General features: G+C 42.6%; 1 protein-coding gene across 1 annotated transcript in view; it reads left to right on the top strand.

The window, feature by feature from the left end:
- Positions 1-18,605, top strand: part of DNER (delta/notch like EGF repeat containing) — a 339,885-nt gene that overhangs the window by 283,482 nt on the left and 37,798 nt on the right. Inside the window, exon 9 of the mRNA XM_021076495.1 lies at positions 6,285-6,407. Within this exon, the coding sequence (XP_020932154.1) occupies positions 6,285-6,407 (123 nt within the window). The remainder of the gene's footprint in view (positions 1-6,284; positions 6,408-18,605) is intronic.

Here is an 18,605-nt window from a genome sequence, read left to right as displayed (position 1 = left end):
TAATAACTGTTGTACATGTAAAGCAGTTAGGTTCTAGGCCTAGAGAGTTGTAAATAGGGATTTTGCCGACACGAGTGTCCAGTGGCACAGTCCAAAGTTGTGAAGGATGTCAGGCCATCGTTTGTTGTGTGGGGCATCCCAGACGCTGCAAGGTGTTTAATATCCTGGCCCTCATGCAGCACATTCCAGGAGAACCCCCCAATCATTGTGATAAGCAATCCTTCTGGCTCCTCAACTTTCAAAACACCCTCTAAAGGGCAGTACAGCCCCCACCGAGAACTGTGGTTTTGAGGGTCTCCAGTGACCCGATCGCCTATCCAGTTGCCATTCTTGCTCTTAGAGCCTTTGACCCTGTTAACCAGCCCACTTCAGTTTCTGGCCTCTCTTGGCTTCCATGACTGTGTTCCTTGGAGCTTTCCTCTCTCCTTCTTCCCATCCCTGCCCGGTGTCCTGACCTGGCTTCTTACTCTCCCCCTGCCCATCCATGTCGATCTCACCTCGATCGCTTCTTTTTTCCTCGCCATGTTCGCCATTGATGAAAACTTCAATACCACTTCCAGGCATCTAACTCCCAAAGTCCTCCTTCTGGGCTCTGCAAACCCATTTTTTTCCAGCTGCCACCTGGACCTGGCTATGTGGACTCCAAGTTAAACAGGTCCGAAATCCAACAGGTCAACTTCCTCTAAACGCATTTATTCCTTTGGTTGTACCTGTTGTGTGAAGGGCACATCATCCACTCCCACAGTCTGGACACGGCAGCCGTCTTAACCTTTCTTTCCCACTCCCCACATCCCAGGAGTTTCTCTGTTCTCTCAGATCTAAGGAGTTGATGGGTGCTGAATATTTACGATGAGGTCATGCGAAGATCCGTGCCGTGGTAGGGGCCACTCTGCTCCCACCCTTCTGATTTTCCATTTTATTAAAAAAATTCTTTGGACTAGCCTGATTTTTCTAGACCCTGGGCATACTGCCCTAGCTAATTTGCTGGCCCGAATTAATTACCAGCAGGGGGTGGCAGCCTCATTTTCACAGAAGCCTTCTGTTTTGGAGGAGATGCCTTTTTCTTCAGACAGTTCCATTTAGGTTCCTGGCAGTGTAAGGGGTGTCTTAACATTTCCATAAAGACATTTAAATGCTACCTTCTCTGAAGAAACAGTTTTAGAACATGAAAACCTTTATTTTTTTTTTTTTCTTCTCCAAGGAAGAAAAACATCACCAGCTTAATTATCTTTGTAAAAGAACTTCCTCATTGTCTTTTCCTGTTGCTAGTGGGAAAAGTGATACAGTTTTCAAAAGACAAAAACAATTCTGGAAGATTTCAGGAAATTTACTTTTGATTTTTGTCTGTGTAAATAATGCCATGATGCAGAGGTCAAAGACGCTGGTGGGGTTGTGTGTTCTCCTTCCAAGTCGATTTTTGAAAGATAGGCTGGGAGGGCAAATCAAATCGAAAAGATGCTGCTGGTGGAATTTCCACTGTGGCTCAGCAGGTTACAAGCTTGACTGGTATCCATGAGGATGCAGGTTTGATCCCTGGCCTCGCTCAGTGGGCTAAGAATCCAGCATTGCCATGAGCTGTGGTGTAAGTCGTGCACAGGCCTCGGATCTGGCATTGCTGTGGCTGTGGAGTACCCTCTGATTAGGCCCCTAGCCTGGGAACCTCCATATGCTGTGGGTACGGCCCTAAAAAGTGGAAAAAAAAAAGGAAAGAAAAGATGCTGCTGGGATTGTTACTCCACACTGAGAGAAAGCCAAGACTCCACTCTTCTTGTGTGTGTGTGTGTGTGTGTGTGTGTGTACGCTAAAAATTGGATAAAAATCAAATGACGTGAACCGTATCCTGTTAACAAATTTTTAAGTGTACAGTAAAGTATTGCCAACTTTATGCACATCGTCATATAGCAGATTTCTGGATGACTTTCATTTTGTGTGACTGAAACTCCGTGTCCATTGAAACAGCAATTCCCCACTCCCCCTTCTCCTCCGCTCCAGTCACCAGCATTCTGTCCTGCTCCTGTGAGTTCCACTGCTTTCCATGCTTCGTGTAAGTGGAGTCATGAAGTATTTGCCCTTCTGTGATGGGCTTATTTCATTTAGCACGTGGCTTCAAGGTTTGCCCAGGTTATAGGACATGACAGGATTCCCCCTTTTTTAAAGACTGAGTAATGTTTCATTATGTGCATATGTATCATATCACATCTTCTCTATCTGCTCAGCTCTGGATGAACATTTGGGAGGTTTCTATCTCTTGGCTACTGTGAGTGATGTCACAGTGAACTCGAGAATGCACCTGTCTCTATGAGATCTTGTTTTCAGGGCTTTTGGATAAATACCCAGAACTGGCATTATAGATCATGTGGTAATTCTATTTTTAATTTTTGAGGAATTGCTATGCTTTTTTTTATATCTAATGATTTTTATTTTTTTCCATTATGGCTGGTTTACAGTGTTCTGTTAACGGTGACCCAGTTACACATACATGTATACAGTCTTTTTTCTCACATTATCAGGCTCCATCGTAAGTGACTAGACATAGTTCCCAGTGCTACACAGCAGGATCGCATTGCTAATCCATTCCAAAGGCAATAGTTTGTATCTATCAACCCCAAGGACCCCATCCATCCCACTCCCTCCCCCTCCCTCCAGGCAACCACAGGTCTATTCTCCAAGTCCATGATTTTCTTTTCTGTGGAAAGGTTCATTTGTGCTGTATATTAGATTCCAAATATAAGTGATATCATATGGTATTTGTCTTTCTCTTTCTGACTTCCTTCACTCAGTATGAGAGTCTCTAGTTCCATCCATGTGGCTGCAAATGGCCTTATTTTGTTCTTTTTTATGGCTGAGTAGTATTCAGTTGTGTATATACACCACATCTTCCTAATCCAATCGTCTGCTAATGGACATTTGGGTTGTTTCCATGTCTTGGCTATTGTGAATAGAGCTGCAATGAACATGCGAGTGCATGTGTCTTTTTTAAGGAAAGTTTTGTCTGGATATATGCCCAAGAGTGGGATTGCTGGGTCACATGGTAGTTCTATGTATAGATTTCTAAGGTACCTCCAAACTGTTCTCCATAGTGGTTGTACCAGCTTACATTCCCACCACCAGTGCAGGAGGGTTCCCTTTTCTCCACAGCCCCTCCAGCATTTGTTACTTGTAGACTTATTAATGATGGCCATTCTGACTGGTGTGAGGTGGTACCTCATGGTAGTTTTGATTTGCATTTCTCTAACAATCAGGGATGTTGAGCATTTTTTCATGTGCTTGTTGGCCATCTGTACATCTTCCTTGGAGAAATGTCTATTCAGGTCTTTTCCCCATTTTTCCATTGGGTTGTTGGCTTTTTTGCTGTTGAGTTGTATAAGTTGTTTATATATTTTTGAGATTGAGCCCTTATCAATTGCATCATTTTAAACTATTTTCTCCCATTCTGGAAGTTGTCCTTTTGTTCTCTTTTTGGTTTCCTTTGCTGTGTAAAAACTGCATGCAAATCAATGAAACTAGAACACACCCTCACATCATGCACAAAAATAAACTCAAAATGGCTTAAAGGCTTAAATATAAGACATGACACCATCAAACTCCTGGAAGAGAACATAGACAAAACATTCTCTGACATCAACCTTACAAATGTTTTCTCAGGTCAGTCTCCCAAAGCAACAGAAAGAAAAGCAAAAATAAACCAATGGGACCTAATTAAACTGACAAACTTCTGCTATACTTTAAAAAAATGTTTTATGTAGCAGCTGGAGCCTTTTACACTCCCACTAACAGTGTACGAGGGTTCCCACTTTTCAACTTTCGGACAACATGTATTATTTTCTGTTTGTTTTTGTTTTTAATAATGGCTGTCTTAGAGTTCCCATCGTGGCGCAGCGGAAGCGAATCCAACTGGGAACCATGAGGTTTCAGGTTCGATCCCTGGCCTTGCTCAGTGGGTTAAGCATCCAGTGTTGCCCTGTGCTGTGGTGTAGGTTGAAGATGCAGCTCAGATCCCACATTGCTGTGGCTCTGGCATAGGCCAGCAGCTACAGCTCCAATGAGACCCCTAGCCTGGGAAGCTCCATATGCCACAGGTGCAGTCCTAAAAAAAAAAAAAAAAAAAAAAAAAATGGCCATCTTAACAGGTGTGAGGTGAAATCTCATGGTTTTGATTAGCATTTTCCTGATTGTTTTGTAATGTTGAGCACCTTTTGTATACCTGCTGGCCATTTATACGATCTTACACAACTCTCACACACACACCAAAAAAACCCACAAAGTGAAATAAAAACTTAAACATAAGACCTAAAAGTGTAAAACTCCTGAAAGAAAACATAGGGGAAAACCTTCATAAAATGGGTCTTGGCAATGATTTCTTGGCTGTGACACCTAAAGCGCAGGCAAGAAAAAACAAGAGTAAATTGGGACTATATCAAACTAAAAAGTTTCTGCACAGCAAAGGAAGAAGTCAGCAGAATAAAAGGCAGCCTTCAGAATAGGAGGAAATGTTTGTTTGGTAGGGGGTTAAATATTCCAAACCTCTTGCTAAAAGAAAGATTTTCTGTTGCATCTAGACCAGGAATTAGCAAACTGGTTCTATAAGAGGTCAGATCGTAATGACTTTGACTTTTAAAGCCATATAGTCTTTGTTGCAGCTACTCAGCCCACCACTGCAGTACAGAAGCAGCCATAGACAATACGTGGATGGGTGTGGCTGTGTCCCAATAAAGCTTTATTCATAAAGACAGACCGGGATGGATTTGGCTCGTGGACCGCAGTTTGCTGAGCCCGGATCCAAAACAGGGCTTCTTTATCTGATTCTATTAACATTTTAGCCAGGTAGATTTTGTTGGGGGGGGGGGCTACTCTAAGCTGCGTAGGATGTTTTGCAGCATCCTTAGACTAGATGCCTGTCGCAACCCCTCCCCTCCACCCTGGTTATAACAACCCAAAGTGTCTCCAGACATTGCCAAATAGCTTCTGGGGGATGAAATTGCTGTTAGTTGAGAAACTCTGATCTAGATGATTGAAATAATCTGATGAAAAATGATAGGAAATATTTCCACAAAAGTATAAAAAGTAAGAGAAGATAGAACAATTGGTATCTCCAGTTTGTATGTCTTGGGAAGGTCAAGGTCCCCTCAGAGGACCCATTCTCACTGCCTACGTTTGGAAAGCAGTTCAAAAACTGAAATGGCAGCATACTTGTAGAGGGCTCTGTAAATAATGTGAATTATGAGCTTACCCTATTTCTATGGTAGGCACCAGAAACAAAACAGTTCAACACATTAGCATGTCCTAACAAGACTTTCTGAGCTTGAGGGTTGGCTCTGAGCTAGAATATTGGAAAAGAGTGCGTGGTTCTAGTTCCCACTAGAGCAAGCGTTTATTTTTTCTACTTATCTGAATTCAGAACCAACACAGCCAGGGTGATTGCTGAAAGTGCTCACATGTTTCTCATTGTTTGGACAGGGCCAGACAAAAATGGCCTGGTTTTACTGCAAATTGGCAGTAACACATGTTTTTAAAAGTTAAAAACAGCATAACCTTCATGAGTGAATCTCAAAGAATGCTGTCTTCTTGTCCTTTAGAATAATCACCTGGGCGACAAAGAAGAGGAAAAGCCATCTTTCTTGAGAGATTGTGGGTTTCTTTTTCCCATGGCTATTATTCTATTCTTAAAAGTTATAAAATTTAAACACAATTTAAAGTATTGTCATTCAGATTCTTGTCATTTTAATAAACAAAACAACACCCTACATTTCGTTAGGAAGTTCAGTTAAGCCCTTGTAGCTGAGTTTCTTTCCTGACTTGAAAAGCAGAGGAAATCCATTGATCCTTTTCTGCTTTAGTAAAATTCTCTCCAGTGGGATATATTTTTCTAATTGGTTGGAGGACATCTGGGGTCCACAGCCTTGAAAGGAGTTCGTATTCCTATCCTGTCAGTTCTGTCCCTACTGCTGACTCCTATGACCACAGCAGATGCGCTCAGTAACCCGTATCTCCTGGTCCCCAGTACCACTGCAGGTGACATCATAATGGGACCAACTGGTAGATCAATGGGATCCCTTCTTTTATACTTGGGATCATGACGAAGGGTGATGGACACAGATTCTTCATGACCTTCCCAGAAACTCACATTTAGCTGTACACACCCCAAGAGACCCAGCTCCTTAAATGCCATCTCTCTGTGCCCTACTTTCCAATAAATCCCCACCTGCCTTCCCTGCAGGCTGGTCCAGTGTGGGTTTACATGGTACCCACCAGCGTGACCGCAGACCTTTCTCTCTGTCCCACAGGGTACCACGGCCTCTACTGTGAGGAGGAGTACAACGAGTGCCTCTCTAGCCCATGCCTGAACGCCGCCACCTGCAGGGACCTCGTCAACGGCTACGAGTGTGTGTGCCTGGCGGAGTACAAAGGTGAGCGCCTTGTGGCTGCCTTGTGCCAGCGTGGCTCTAAACATCATCAGGGATTTCTCAATGCATGTGCATAATCCTCCACCCAGAGCATGAAATCATTTAGAATAAGAATGGAATGCTGGCAGTCGGATGATTCATGGGGCCAAGAAGAACAGTTGGAAGTCTCAGGTTTCTTCTTCTTCTTCTTTTTTTTATTAGAGTATAGCTGATTTACAGTGCGGTGTCCATGTGTGCTATACAGCATTGGGACCCAGTCATACATAAATACACATTCTTTTTCTCGCACTATCTTCTATCATATTCTATCCCAAGAGATTGGGTCGAGTTCCCTGTGCTGTACAGGAGGACCTCATTGCTGCGCCATTCTCAGTGCAACAGTTTGCATCTACCAACCCTCTCGATAAGCTGAAACATCTCTCTCCTGTGCCTTCCTTCTTCCTGGATCCTCACTCTCCTCGCCGTTGAGTGTGTAAAAAGCTGACGATAGCAAATGATATGAAGTGGGCTGTCAGACGCAGGTCAGAGGATGCAGCTGTGGAATCCACGGTGGGCGGGGGGGGAGGGTCTGCTCTGCGGTGCTCGCTGGGCCTGGAGGGGATGCTGAGATTTTTGGTGGAGGAGGCATGCACATATTAGCTAAAAAGTTCATTCTCATTAAGTGAGTCATTACTTGGGAGGGAAATGTTAGTTCATTTGCGTGGACGTGTGTCAAAGTCACTCTGGATAAACAGCCGACGTTGACGTTCAGACCCTGTTCTGAGGGCTTACGTGCATGAGCTCATAAAAAAAGCCTCACAGTAACCCAGGAGGTGGGAATGTTGGCCCTCGGGAGCCAGGCCAGCATGGCCCCCAAAGCCCTTCCATCGGCCTCCCCAGCAGGCTCAGTGGTGTAGCTTCATTGGAGCCCTGACGCCCTCAGCTGGCATTGGGTCAGGGGGCTGTTCACCAGCAGTTCTGCACACGTTTCTCTAAGTCATGACTTCAGGGTTGTATTTGTAATGTTCTTTTGGGCTGTATTCGAGCCATTTCACCTAATCTCTTACTCCCTCCACCACTTACTTAATACCGTCCATCTGCTGGGGACCTTGAGTTGTAGCCGACATTGCTTCTTTTTGGATGGAGCCACTTTTATTTAGAGGTCTTTCTGGTGAGCCTTGAGGGTCTGTGGGGCGCAGGGATGAACTTGATCTAGCCCCCAGATGGAAGGAATGACGCTGGCTCAAGTTTTTGCTTTATGTTAGGCAGATCTGAAGCTTCTCATGGAATTTGCTGCCCACTTCGAGCCACAGTTCACCAAATCCTGTGAGCACAGATGGGCTAGCCTCACCCACATAGATTTCAGTTCTAGATTGATCAGAGTGTTGGGAAGTAGGGAGTCCACTCGAGATTGGAAATAATGGGCTGTACTCTGAACATGCCTCTTAGGTTCCCATCTTTGAAGCATTGCTCATGCCATTGTGACCAAGAAATAAAAAATGAAATTGTATATGTTGATCCATGAGTTACTCCACAAATTCATGGACTGAGATCTTAGCCTTTTTTACCTCCTTCTTCCATTTTTTTTCCTGTGGGTATCCCCAAATTTCGCTGCTTCCTCAAACCCCTTATTAAATCAGTTACTCATAGAAGACAGCTGACTTCACCTCCATCTTCATGGAATGAAAGAGAGGTGACCATTCGTAAACATTTTCAAATTTATCTAGTTTTCCGCATCCTACAGCAGTGGTACTCAAACTTGAGTTTGTGTCAGAATCTGCTGGTGGGCTTCTTAGAAAATAGTTTGCTGGACTCCCACTCATAGCATTTCTGATTCAAGATGTCTGGGGTAGAGCTCAAGAATTTGAATTTCTGGGAGTTCCTGTTGTGGAGCAGTGGACACCAATCCAACTATTATCCATGAGGATGCGGGTTCCATCCCTGGCCTCGCTCTGTGTGTTGGGGAATCGGCGTTACTGTGGCTGTGGGGTAGGCCAGCAGCTGTAGCTCCGATTTGACCCCCTAGCCTGGGAACTTTCATATGCTGCAGATGTGGCCCTAAACCACCCCCCCAAAAAAAAAGAAAAAAAAGAATTTGAATTTCTGGTAAGTTCTAGATGATGTGCCATCACAACCACTCAAATCTTAGTGTCTTCCCTCTTAGGCAATCGGGTGTTCCCCACACTGCTCAAGGCTCATCCTTCTGTATGTGCTAACCGTGCCAGTGCCGTGACTGTCCTCCATCAGTCAGGGACTCCAGGCTGTGGGTGGCGCAAGAAGGTAGAGTCAACTTGAGATGACTCAAAAACCTGGAGGGGGATCTCAAACACATCTGAGGATTTGGGTGTTTTTTTTTCGTTTTTTGTTTTTTAGTTTTTTTTGTCTCTCTAGGGCCGCACCTGTGGCATATGGAGGTTCCCAGGCCAGGGGTCGAATCAGAGCTACAGCTGCCAGCCTACACCACAGCCACAGCAATGCCAGATCTGAACTACATCTGTGACCTACACCACAGCTCACGGCAATGCCAGATCCTTAATCCACTGAGCGAGGCCAGGGATCAAACCCGCAACCTCATGGTTCCTAGTCGGATTCACTTCCGCTGCACCATGACGGGAACTCTGGATTTGGGTTTTTAAGAAAAGGGTGCAATGCTGGGACCCTTTGTGTACCATAGGGTTAGGGGGTGGGGTTCCAGGGAGAACCAAGGATTCAATGACCAGCTGAGCTTCAAAACCCCTCAGCTTATGGATAAGAAACACCTGCTATGAATGTGTATGCAGAGGGCTCTCCTCATCTCCTGGCTACTGGCTGCCCCCTCAGAGGCCTGCAGTTGGGCTGAGCGGTTCCAGAGTGTGTGTGTGAAGGGGGGAGGCAGCAGAGGTGGGGGTGGGGTGCATGTAGGTGTGTGTGGCTGGGAGAAAATGGGCTCTTGCTCATACCAGGAAACCTTGAGACCTCCACACTCGGAGGCCTCTACCCTCCCTGGAAACAAGACTAATTTGACTGGCATCTCCAGCATCATCTGTCACTGACATTGCCAATGTCAAGCCTCAAGGGAAAAAAAAAATCTAGGAAGTCAAAGCAAAGTTGCAACAAAACCCAGCAACTATGAACACTTAAGAAGGGAAGTGAAAAAAAGTGATGGATGCTACTCGAAGTTGAATGTAGATCTAGAAAAGCAAAAGAAGGAACTATGCCATGATAGAAGTAAGAAATAAGGAAGTGGAAACCATGAGTGAAAATACATGCAGTGTGGAGAAAAAAAGTCCAAGAAATTTGTTTCATCTGAATGATGGATGCTGGGGAAAAAGAAGGAACACATGGAAATAAGACCAGAATCAATCAGTTACTAGAAGAAAATGGCTACGAGAGGAAGAAAAAAATTATTGACAGAACATTGTAAATCAACGATAATAAAAAAGTTAAAAAAAATTTCAAATAGAACGGGCTTACAGAATGCCAGAGGAATAATGAAGGAGATGATATAAAATTTGCCATTTCTTGGTAGAATTTCCAAATGCAAGCATACAGAGAGGAGTTCTCCTCGTGGCTCAGTGGTAATGAACCTGACTAGTATCCATGAGGGTGGGTTCAATCCCTGGCCTCACTCAGTGGGTTGTGGATCCGATGTTGCCATGAGCTGTGCTGTAGGTCACAGATATGGCTCAGATATGTCATTGCTGTGGCTGTGGCATAGGCTGGCAGCTGTAACTCCAATTTGATGCCTAGCCTGGAACTTCCATATGCCACGGGTGCAGCCATGAAAAAAAAAAAGAATACAGAGAATATTTTTTACAAGATTCTTCACTGGGATTACAGGTTACACACAAAAGAATCAAATCAGCATTGAACTGCTCTTCTCTATCATGAAGCTAAACAACAGTGAAGAGTATTTTAGACTTGAAAAAGTCTGGTAGTTAAAGGTTCATTTATATTTGAGAGGTAAAGAAAGACATTTTGTACGTTTAAGGATACAGAAAACATAGCACCACGTACCTTCTCTAAGGAAATTATATTACAAAGTATTCTCATCAAATTGGAACTAAATCACAATGAAAGCCGTACAGGGGAGGATGGGAAAGACGATGAAGAAGGTTGAGCTGTCTTCTGTAAATGCAGGGGTGAACCTAAACAGATGATAGTAATGTGATCGTGAATACTAATTTAATGGTGGAGAAAAGTCTCTGACTTACCTACTGTATTCATTTTATTGATGCATAATGAATTATTAAAATGTAGTAGCTTGAGTCAACACCCTTTTTAGTAGTTTCCTAGGTCCAGGCATGGATTCATGGTCTGGAAGCCAAGGCTGGAATCAACGTGTTGGCTGGGCTGAGCTCTCATCTGAGGCTTAAATGGGGAAGGATCAGCTTCCAGATCCTTGCAAGTTGCTGGCAGAATTTGTATCCTTGTGGCTGTAAAATTCTTGACAAGCTGCTTTTTGAAAGCCAGCCATCATAAGAGAGACCCTCTGCTGTGTCAAGTCTCTTACTTCAGGAGAGACTTGAACCCTCTGAAATGTCTTACCTGGTTAGGTCAGGCCCACCTGAGTTTAACTCAGAGCTAACTGTTTTAAAGACTTTAATGGCATCTTCAAAGTTTCTTGACTTTGGCCAAATGCTATGGGTTAGATACTCATTCTTAAGGAGAGGAAATAATACAAGCATGTGACTCATTTTTTTGGGGGGGGGGGAGCTCCCCCTGGAGTGTGTTGCCACATCTGTTCTTAAGGAAAAACTTCATTGACTAAACTAAAGCTTTATCTTATTGTAACCAAATCAACAAGTTGATGGGATGTGGTTAGGATTGGAAGGTATACAAGCATGCTAAAGATCACATCCCAATGGGCAGGTAAAGTGATTATTTCATTTTGATATATTTATAGAGACATTTAAGTTTGGGTTTAAATAAGACCACTGAAGACATAAATGTAAACACTAGCAAAATAGAACTACATGATAGAACTTCTAAACTCAGAGTGATGGGCAGGTGGAAGGGGGGCGGGGTAGAAGGGATGGATAGAGAAGCAGAAGGGGTTAATTTGTGTCCACCAATCCAGAGGAAGAGTGAGTGAGGGGTGGAGAGAGGGCACAAGATCCTGGGCCTTTCTCTCCTCGGGGGATGGACCTGCTTTCCCTCGGGGAAGCATTTTTTCCCAACATATATTTATATGTAAGATGTCGGCAAAGCTTAGGAAACTATCAGATGGGCGGACATCAGTTCTTAACTAGCACTTAACTCTGGAGTTAAAAATTGGAGAGGTGGTGTGTTTGGGGGAGGGGGAGTTGGGACTTTAACTTCTTACTTTACATATGTCACTTTTTTTGGGCTGCATCCATGGCATGTAGAAATTCCTGGACAAGGCATTGAACCCACACCCCACAGCACTGACCCAGCCAGAGTCTTGCAGTGGAAATGCTGGATCCTTAACCGCCCAGCCACCAGGGAACTCCCATATGTGCTTTTAAAGTGGTGATTTCTACTATTTTTTAAAAAAATTTAAATAAATGAATATAGCTTCCTAAAAAGAATGAGTAAAATAGGAAGTCGGGCAAATATAGCAAAGGACCTTTTGAAAAAGGGGGAACTTCTGCCACATGTTGAAACCCATGATAAGGCTACAATTGTTACTACATTCTCCTGTTAAGGGTGCAAGAATGGACAGTTAACCAAAACGGAATAATGGCCCAGAAACCATTGTCTATAGTAATGTCTGACTCTTAATGAGGAATTGCTATGAATGGGAAGGGAATTCTTTTTTAATCATTGGTGCTAGAAAAATTGAGTTGCTAAACAGAGGAATAAAGAAATATTTTTACACTTCTGAATAAATTCCATATGATTTGGAAAAAAAAAAAAAGCAACTGGCTCTTATTTGACTTTCCATCCTCCTCTTCTCCCTTGCCCCTTTCTTCCTCTTTCTTTTACAGTCAAGTTTCCTTAGCGTTGGTATAGACAACACCTCTCTTTTCTTAACCCTCTTCCATTTGAATCTCATCAGTACCATTCTGCTGAATGGATCCAGTAGGGACCTAATTGAAGACTGAAACCCCAAAGCCTTCAAAGCCTTCCTGCTAGCTTCCAACTCCACAGTCCCCACTGGGTCCCTCTCGAAACTCATCCTGCTTTAGCTTCCACAGCCCCCGCCACCCTCAGCCCTCCTAGCCTTTCTGGAATGAATCCTTGTCCTCTGGACACCGTGAATTCAGATGGTTCTCAGACTTTTCTTCTTGGCCCCTTTCTCTCTCCTCCTCTTTGCCCTCATCCAATCCCATGGCTGCATCCATGGTCAGAAAGGAGTTTGGGATGAGCAAACTGTTGCATTTAAAATGGATAAGCAATGAGACCCTACTACATAGCACCAGGAACTATATCCAGTCCCTTGGGATAGAACACGATGAAAGATAATATGAGAAAAAGAATGTATATTTGTGTATGCCCAGGTCACTTTGCTGTACAGAAGAAATTGACACAACATTGTAAATCAACTATTCTTCAATAAAAAAAGAAATGTTGATGTCCAAACAAATATGATTTCTCCTTCCCGAACTCTTTAAGCATTTTCTTTAAATTTCCTATAACAATTATGTAGTCAGTTATTTCTGGCTTGTAGTCAGAACCGCTTTGTAGTCAGCTCTTTCTGGCTCCAGATTTTCCTTTCCCTGCCACTAAAGCTCGTACAACCACTCTGGAGAACAGTATGGAGGTACCTTAGAAAACTATACATAGAACTACCATATGGCCCAGCAATCCCACTCTTGGGCATATATCCAGACAAAACTTTCCTTAAAAAAGACACATGCACTCGCATGTTCATTGCAGCTCTATTCGCAATAGCCAAGACATGGAAACAACCCAAATGTCCATTAGCAGATGATTGGATTCGGAAGATGTGGTAGATATACGCAATGGAATACTACTCAGCCATAAAAAAGAACAAAATAAGGCCATTTGCAGCCACATGGATGGAACTAGAGACTCTCATACGGAGTGAAGGAAGTCAGAAAGAGAAAGACAAATACCATATGATATCACTTATATTTGGAATCTAATATACAGCACAAATGAACCTTTCCATAGAAAAGGAAATTGTGGACTTGGAGAATATACTTGTAGTTGCCAAGGGGGAGGGGGAGGGAGTGGGGTAGATTGGGAGCTTGGGGTTAATAGATACAAACTATGGCCTCTGGAATGGATTAGCAATTCAATCTTGCTGTGTAGCACTGGGAACTATGTCTAGTTACTTATGATGGAGCCTGATAATGTGAGAAAATAGAATGTGTACATGTATGTGTAACTGGGTCACCACGCTGTTCAGTAGAAAAAAAAGTATATTGGGGAAATAATTAAAAATAAATTAATTAATTAAAAAATAAAAGGGAACTTAAAAAAATCTGAATGACAATGATGACGTAGGTTCTTTATTTATTTCTTATTTCTCAGCAGCTCTTGATGTGGTGGTTTGCACAGAGCAAATGCTCAGTAGCTCTCTATACTTATGATATTGAAACGGCTGCTTTAACACACTAATTAAATGAAGCAAACCAACTTGGATATTTTCCCAGTAAAGTGCCATTGTGGATCATGAGATTACTGGAAGCAAAATGCAGAGAGGAACTCAGAGTGACCTCCCTTCAGACATGTTGAGGTGCTGATACTTCATTAAAACTAGTTCAGAGTTAATTCACAATGAGACCTAAGACTTCGGTTAGTGTTCATCACCTCATGTTGCCAAAAATACAAGTTGCACCCCACGTTGTGTTAAATTGTATTTCTTCTTTTTTTTTTTTTTTGTCTTTTTGCCTTTTCTAGGGCCACACCTGCGGCATATGGAGGTTCCCAGACTAGGGGTCGAATCAGAGCTGTAGCCGCCAGCCTAGCCAGAGCCACAGCAACATGGGATCAGAGCTGCGTCTGCAACCTATACCACAGCTCACGGCAATGCCAGATCCTTAACCCACTGAGCAAGGCCAGGGATCGAACCCGCAACCTCGTGGTTCCTGGTCGGATTCATTAACCACTGAGCCACGAAGGGAACTCCTTAAATTGTATTTCTAACAGAACAAATTTAGTGTTCAACACTATACCCATTTGGAATCTTTAGTGACAAAAGTTAGAAAGAATTTTTTTTTTTTTTTATGGCTGCATCTGCGACATATGGAAGTCCCTAGGCTAGGGGTCGAATAGGAGCTGTAGCTGCCAGCCTACACCACTGATACAGCAATGCCAGATCCTTAACCCACTGAGTGAGGCCAGGGATCGAACTTGCATCCTCATGCACACTGTGTTGTGTTCTTAGTCTGCTGAGTTACAGTGGGAACTCCCAAATACTTCAGTTTTTAATTATGAAAATGATGTAGCAACAATAATAAAAATTTAGGAAAAAGGGAAAATTCCATAGCTCATAGCTTTACAGCAGAATATAAGAGCAATAATCATCTGTATTATTTCCATCCTTTTTCAATATTTGTTTTACTGTTACTATTGATTATATATACAAGTTTGTATTGTCTTTCTCATAGTTAACATTATTTATATCTTATTTAGAAATTGTTAGCAAGTTTTACTTATTCTATTTTTTCCAACTCAATTTTATTATATTTATAGCTGTACAAGGATCATCACAACCCAATTTTACAGCATTTCCATCCCCAATATGTCTCCTTCGGAAACCATTAGTTTTTCAAAGTCTATGAGTCAGTATCTCTTCTGCAAAGAATTTCATTTGTGTCCTTTTTTTAGATTCCACATATCAGTGATAGGCCTGTAACACTGGTATCTCACTGTTTGACTAACTTCACTTAGCATGATCATTTCTAGGTCCATCCATGTTGCTGCAAATGCCATTATTTCTTTCCTTTTTATGGCTGAATAATATTCCATTGTGATATGCACCACATCTTTATCCACTCCTCTGTCTTGGACGTTTAGGGTTGCTTCTGTGTCTTGGCTAGTATTGCAATGAACATTGGAGTGCATGTATCTTTTCTAGTCATTGTTTTTTCTGGTTGGATGCTGGGTCAAATGGTAGTTATATTTTTAGTTTTGGAGGAACCTCCATACTGTTTTCCCTAGTGGCTGTACCAATTTACATTCCTACCAACAGTCCAGTCTAATAGGGTTCCTTTTTCTCCACACCCTCTCCAGCACTTTTTGTTTGTAGACTTTTTGATGATGGCCATTCTGGCTGGTATAATGTGGTTCCTTATAGTAGTTCTGATTTGCATTTCTCTAATAATGAGTGATATTGAACATCTTTTCATGTGTTTTTTGGCCATCTGTATGTCTTCTTTGGAAAACTGTTTAGATCTTCTGCCCATTTTTGGATGGAGTTGTTTGGTTTTTTGGTATTGAGCTGCAGGAGGTGTTTATAAATTTTGGAGATTTAATCCCTTCTCAGTGGCTCCATTTCAAATATTTTCTCCCATTCTGTGAGTTGTGTTTTTGTTTTGTTTAGGGTTTCCTTTGCTGTACAGAAACTTTTAAGTTTAACTCAGCTCCATTTGTTTATTTTTGTTTTTATTTTCATTACTCTAGGAGGTAGATCTGAGAGGATATTGCTGTGGTTACTCAATCTATTTTAAATGGTTATGCAGTGTTCCCATGGGTAATATTTATCCATTCCCTTGTTGTATCGGAGGTCATTCTGGAATGAACATCTTTATTCATGCAATTTTCATATTTTCTGGATTTTTTGGGGGGATAGAGTCACAGAAATAATATCAGTGGGTTATGCGTTTGATCGTCTTGTACCTAATTGTTTATTTTTAAAGTCTACAGAAATTTATAATTGAAAAGATGAGGACTTCTTCTTTGTTGGCCAGATTTTTTTCGTCTGTGTAACCAGCAAACAAGAATTTCTGGGTATTCTGTGTACCTGGCCCTTCTCAAGTACTGCAATTGATAGAAAAATGGATGTCAGAATTTCTTCCCTCTTCAGGCTGTTATTTAACCAGAAGAGCAGAGTGACCCTGGCACACGCAAGGAATAGTGAGGAGAAGGTTGTGGTGTCATTTGTAATTTCTAAAATAGGAAAAGTTGAGCTCTGTGAGATTGAGATACTGGAAAAGTTTGCGTGGAGGAAATCAGTTTGACTAAAATAAGATGGTGTCTTCAAGTGAATATGAAGTTCAAAGAACACCTCAAGTGCATTTTCTTTACCTGGCTTAGTTTTCCTGGAGAAAGAAAGAAAAAATCATGACTTTCCAGCTTTCAAAATATTAATCAGGGCCAAATTGTGATGACAACAGAGATTTATATTTGGGGCCCGACTCTGCATTTTTGCTCACTGGAATTCTAACATTCACTGCAATCAAGAGCCTTGGTGGACTAAAGCTCTTTTCAGAAACATTGACTCTCGATCCCTTAATATGAAAAGTATGAATTTTTATTAGTTTTGACTGCATGACAGTTTATTTTTGCTTGAGACTAAACATAAGTTGCGTAATAGTGCGTGCTGCGCCCTTTGCCAGTGGGCGATGTCTGTGTTATTCCCCAGACTTAGTTTGAGGCATGGACCTGGTTTTCCCTGACAAAATAGGGTGTTTGTGAGGCAGATTTGGAATGGCTTCTCACCCCTCTGGCAGTCCTACCTGTGTGTCTGTGTCAGAGCACCCAGTTGGTTGCCCCTCCTGGAAGGACAGGGTTCTGGGGGTACAGCCATCATTTCTCCCGTGTGGGAAGGTATGGCCTCTGCTCAGAAGGGCCTCAGAGACTTGTGAGAGGTCAGAGGGAAGAACAGACGGGTTGCTTTACCACCACAAGCACTGTGAGGATGGGAATCTCATCCTGCCCTCAGTACCCAGAGGTAGAGAAATGGAGTTCTGTCTTGGGAGAGTCAGGTCCAGCCTTCCAGAGAAAGAGCAGTTGGGTTGACTTTGGCATTGAGGATGTGCCAGGGAAGACCAGCTTGGGGGAGAGGGCGAAGGACATGGGACGCCCCACACTCAGTGTTGTGCCAGGGCCTGGAGCCCCTGGGGATGCAGGCAGGTGGAGCCCGAGGGCCCTGAGGAGGAGGGCTGTGGGGGGGTGCAGCCTGGGCCCCTCAGTCACGTTCATTACCGTCTCTTCTCTGCATCTAAGAGTTCTAGCTTAGAGTTGTTCCATTCTCGTCCACAAGCTAACCACGTGACGTATATTTCTGACATAGGGATTAGCGAGGCTTAGCCTAGAGAAACATGAGTAAGCAAACCGCTCACAGGGGACTTTTAAGACCATCTTGCTCCAAAGTCATCATGCGGCTGTGAAGATTAGTTTCTGTCCGATCTTGCTGCCAGAAAACTCTCAAGGAATCTCAAGTGACTGAATATCTTATCTTCTGAAAAAAAGAAATAGCAAAGGATAGCATTATTGCCAAAAGCCCTCCAAAAGATGGAAATTGCTTATTATCTTGGGTGTTTTCATCAAATCTATCTTATTGAAGGTTTCTAAGGTTAAGATGCTTCAATATTTAGCCTAGAAGGTACTTTTCGGCCATATTTGAGGGATGTGGTAATTTGTGTGTGAATGTATTAGTTATACTAACATTATAAGGTTAGACTGGCAAATGCATTGCTAGACTTCCCAGGAAAGATCATCCTTGATGGCTTTTACTTTAGGTCTAATGGGATATTTTTTGGATTTCACAGACATCTCTGAACCTTGATTGTGGCTGTATTTCCCACTACAACTGAGACCCTTTTTTATCACCTGGTTCCAAATGGTCAGCCTCCTGGGAATTTGTAAATATGTAAATCCTTGTTTTTGGAAAAAGACTGTGAAGCAAAAAAAGATCTTTTTTGGAGTTCCCTTTGTGGCTCAGTGGTAACAAACCCGACCAGTATCCATGAGAACTTGGGTTTAATCCCTGGTCTCGCTCAGTGGGTTAAGGATCCAGCATTACCTTGAGCTGTGATGTGGGTCACAGATGAGGCTCAGATGCCATGTTGCTGTGGGTGTGGCATAGGCTGGCAGCTGTAGCTCCGATTTGACCCCTAGCCTGGGAACTTTCATATGCCACAGATGTAGCCCTAAAATGCAAAAAAAAAGAGGGGGGGGAGTCTTTTTCATTTGATTCTTTCTCTCCTTTTTTTTTTAACATCCAAATGTGAAAATTTTAAGAATTTATTAAAATAAATTAATGTTTTAAAAATGATAATTTTACACTCAACCTAGTAAATGTGCACTTAAGTCATACCCAATGCAAAATGCATCATTCATTTACATACTTATAGATGTAAAATA

Source organism: Sus scrofa, chromosome 15 (assembly GCF_000003025.6).
Source record: "Sus scrofa isolate TJ Tabasco breed Duroc chromosome 15, Sscrofa11.1, whole genome shotgun sequence".
Taxonomy (NCBI): domain Eukaryota; kingdom Metazoa; phylum Chordata; class Mammalia; order Artiodactyla; family Suidae; genus Sus; species Sus scrofa.
Note: the sequence above shows the minus strand (reverse complement) of the source record. Positions and strands in the feature narration are given on the sequence as shown.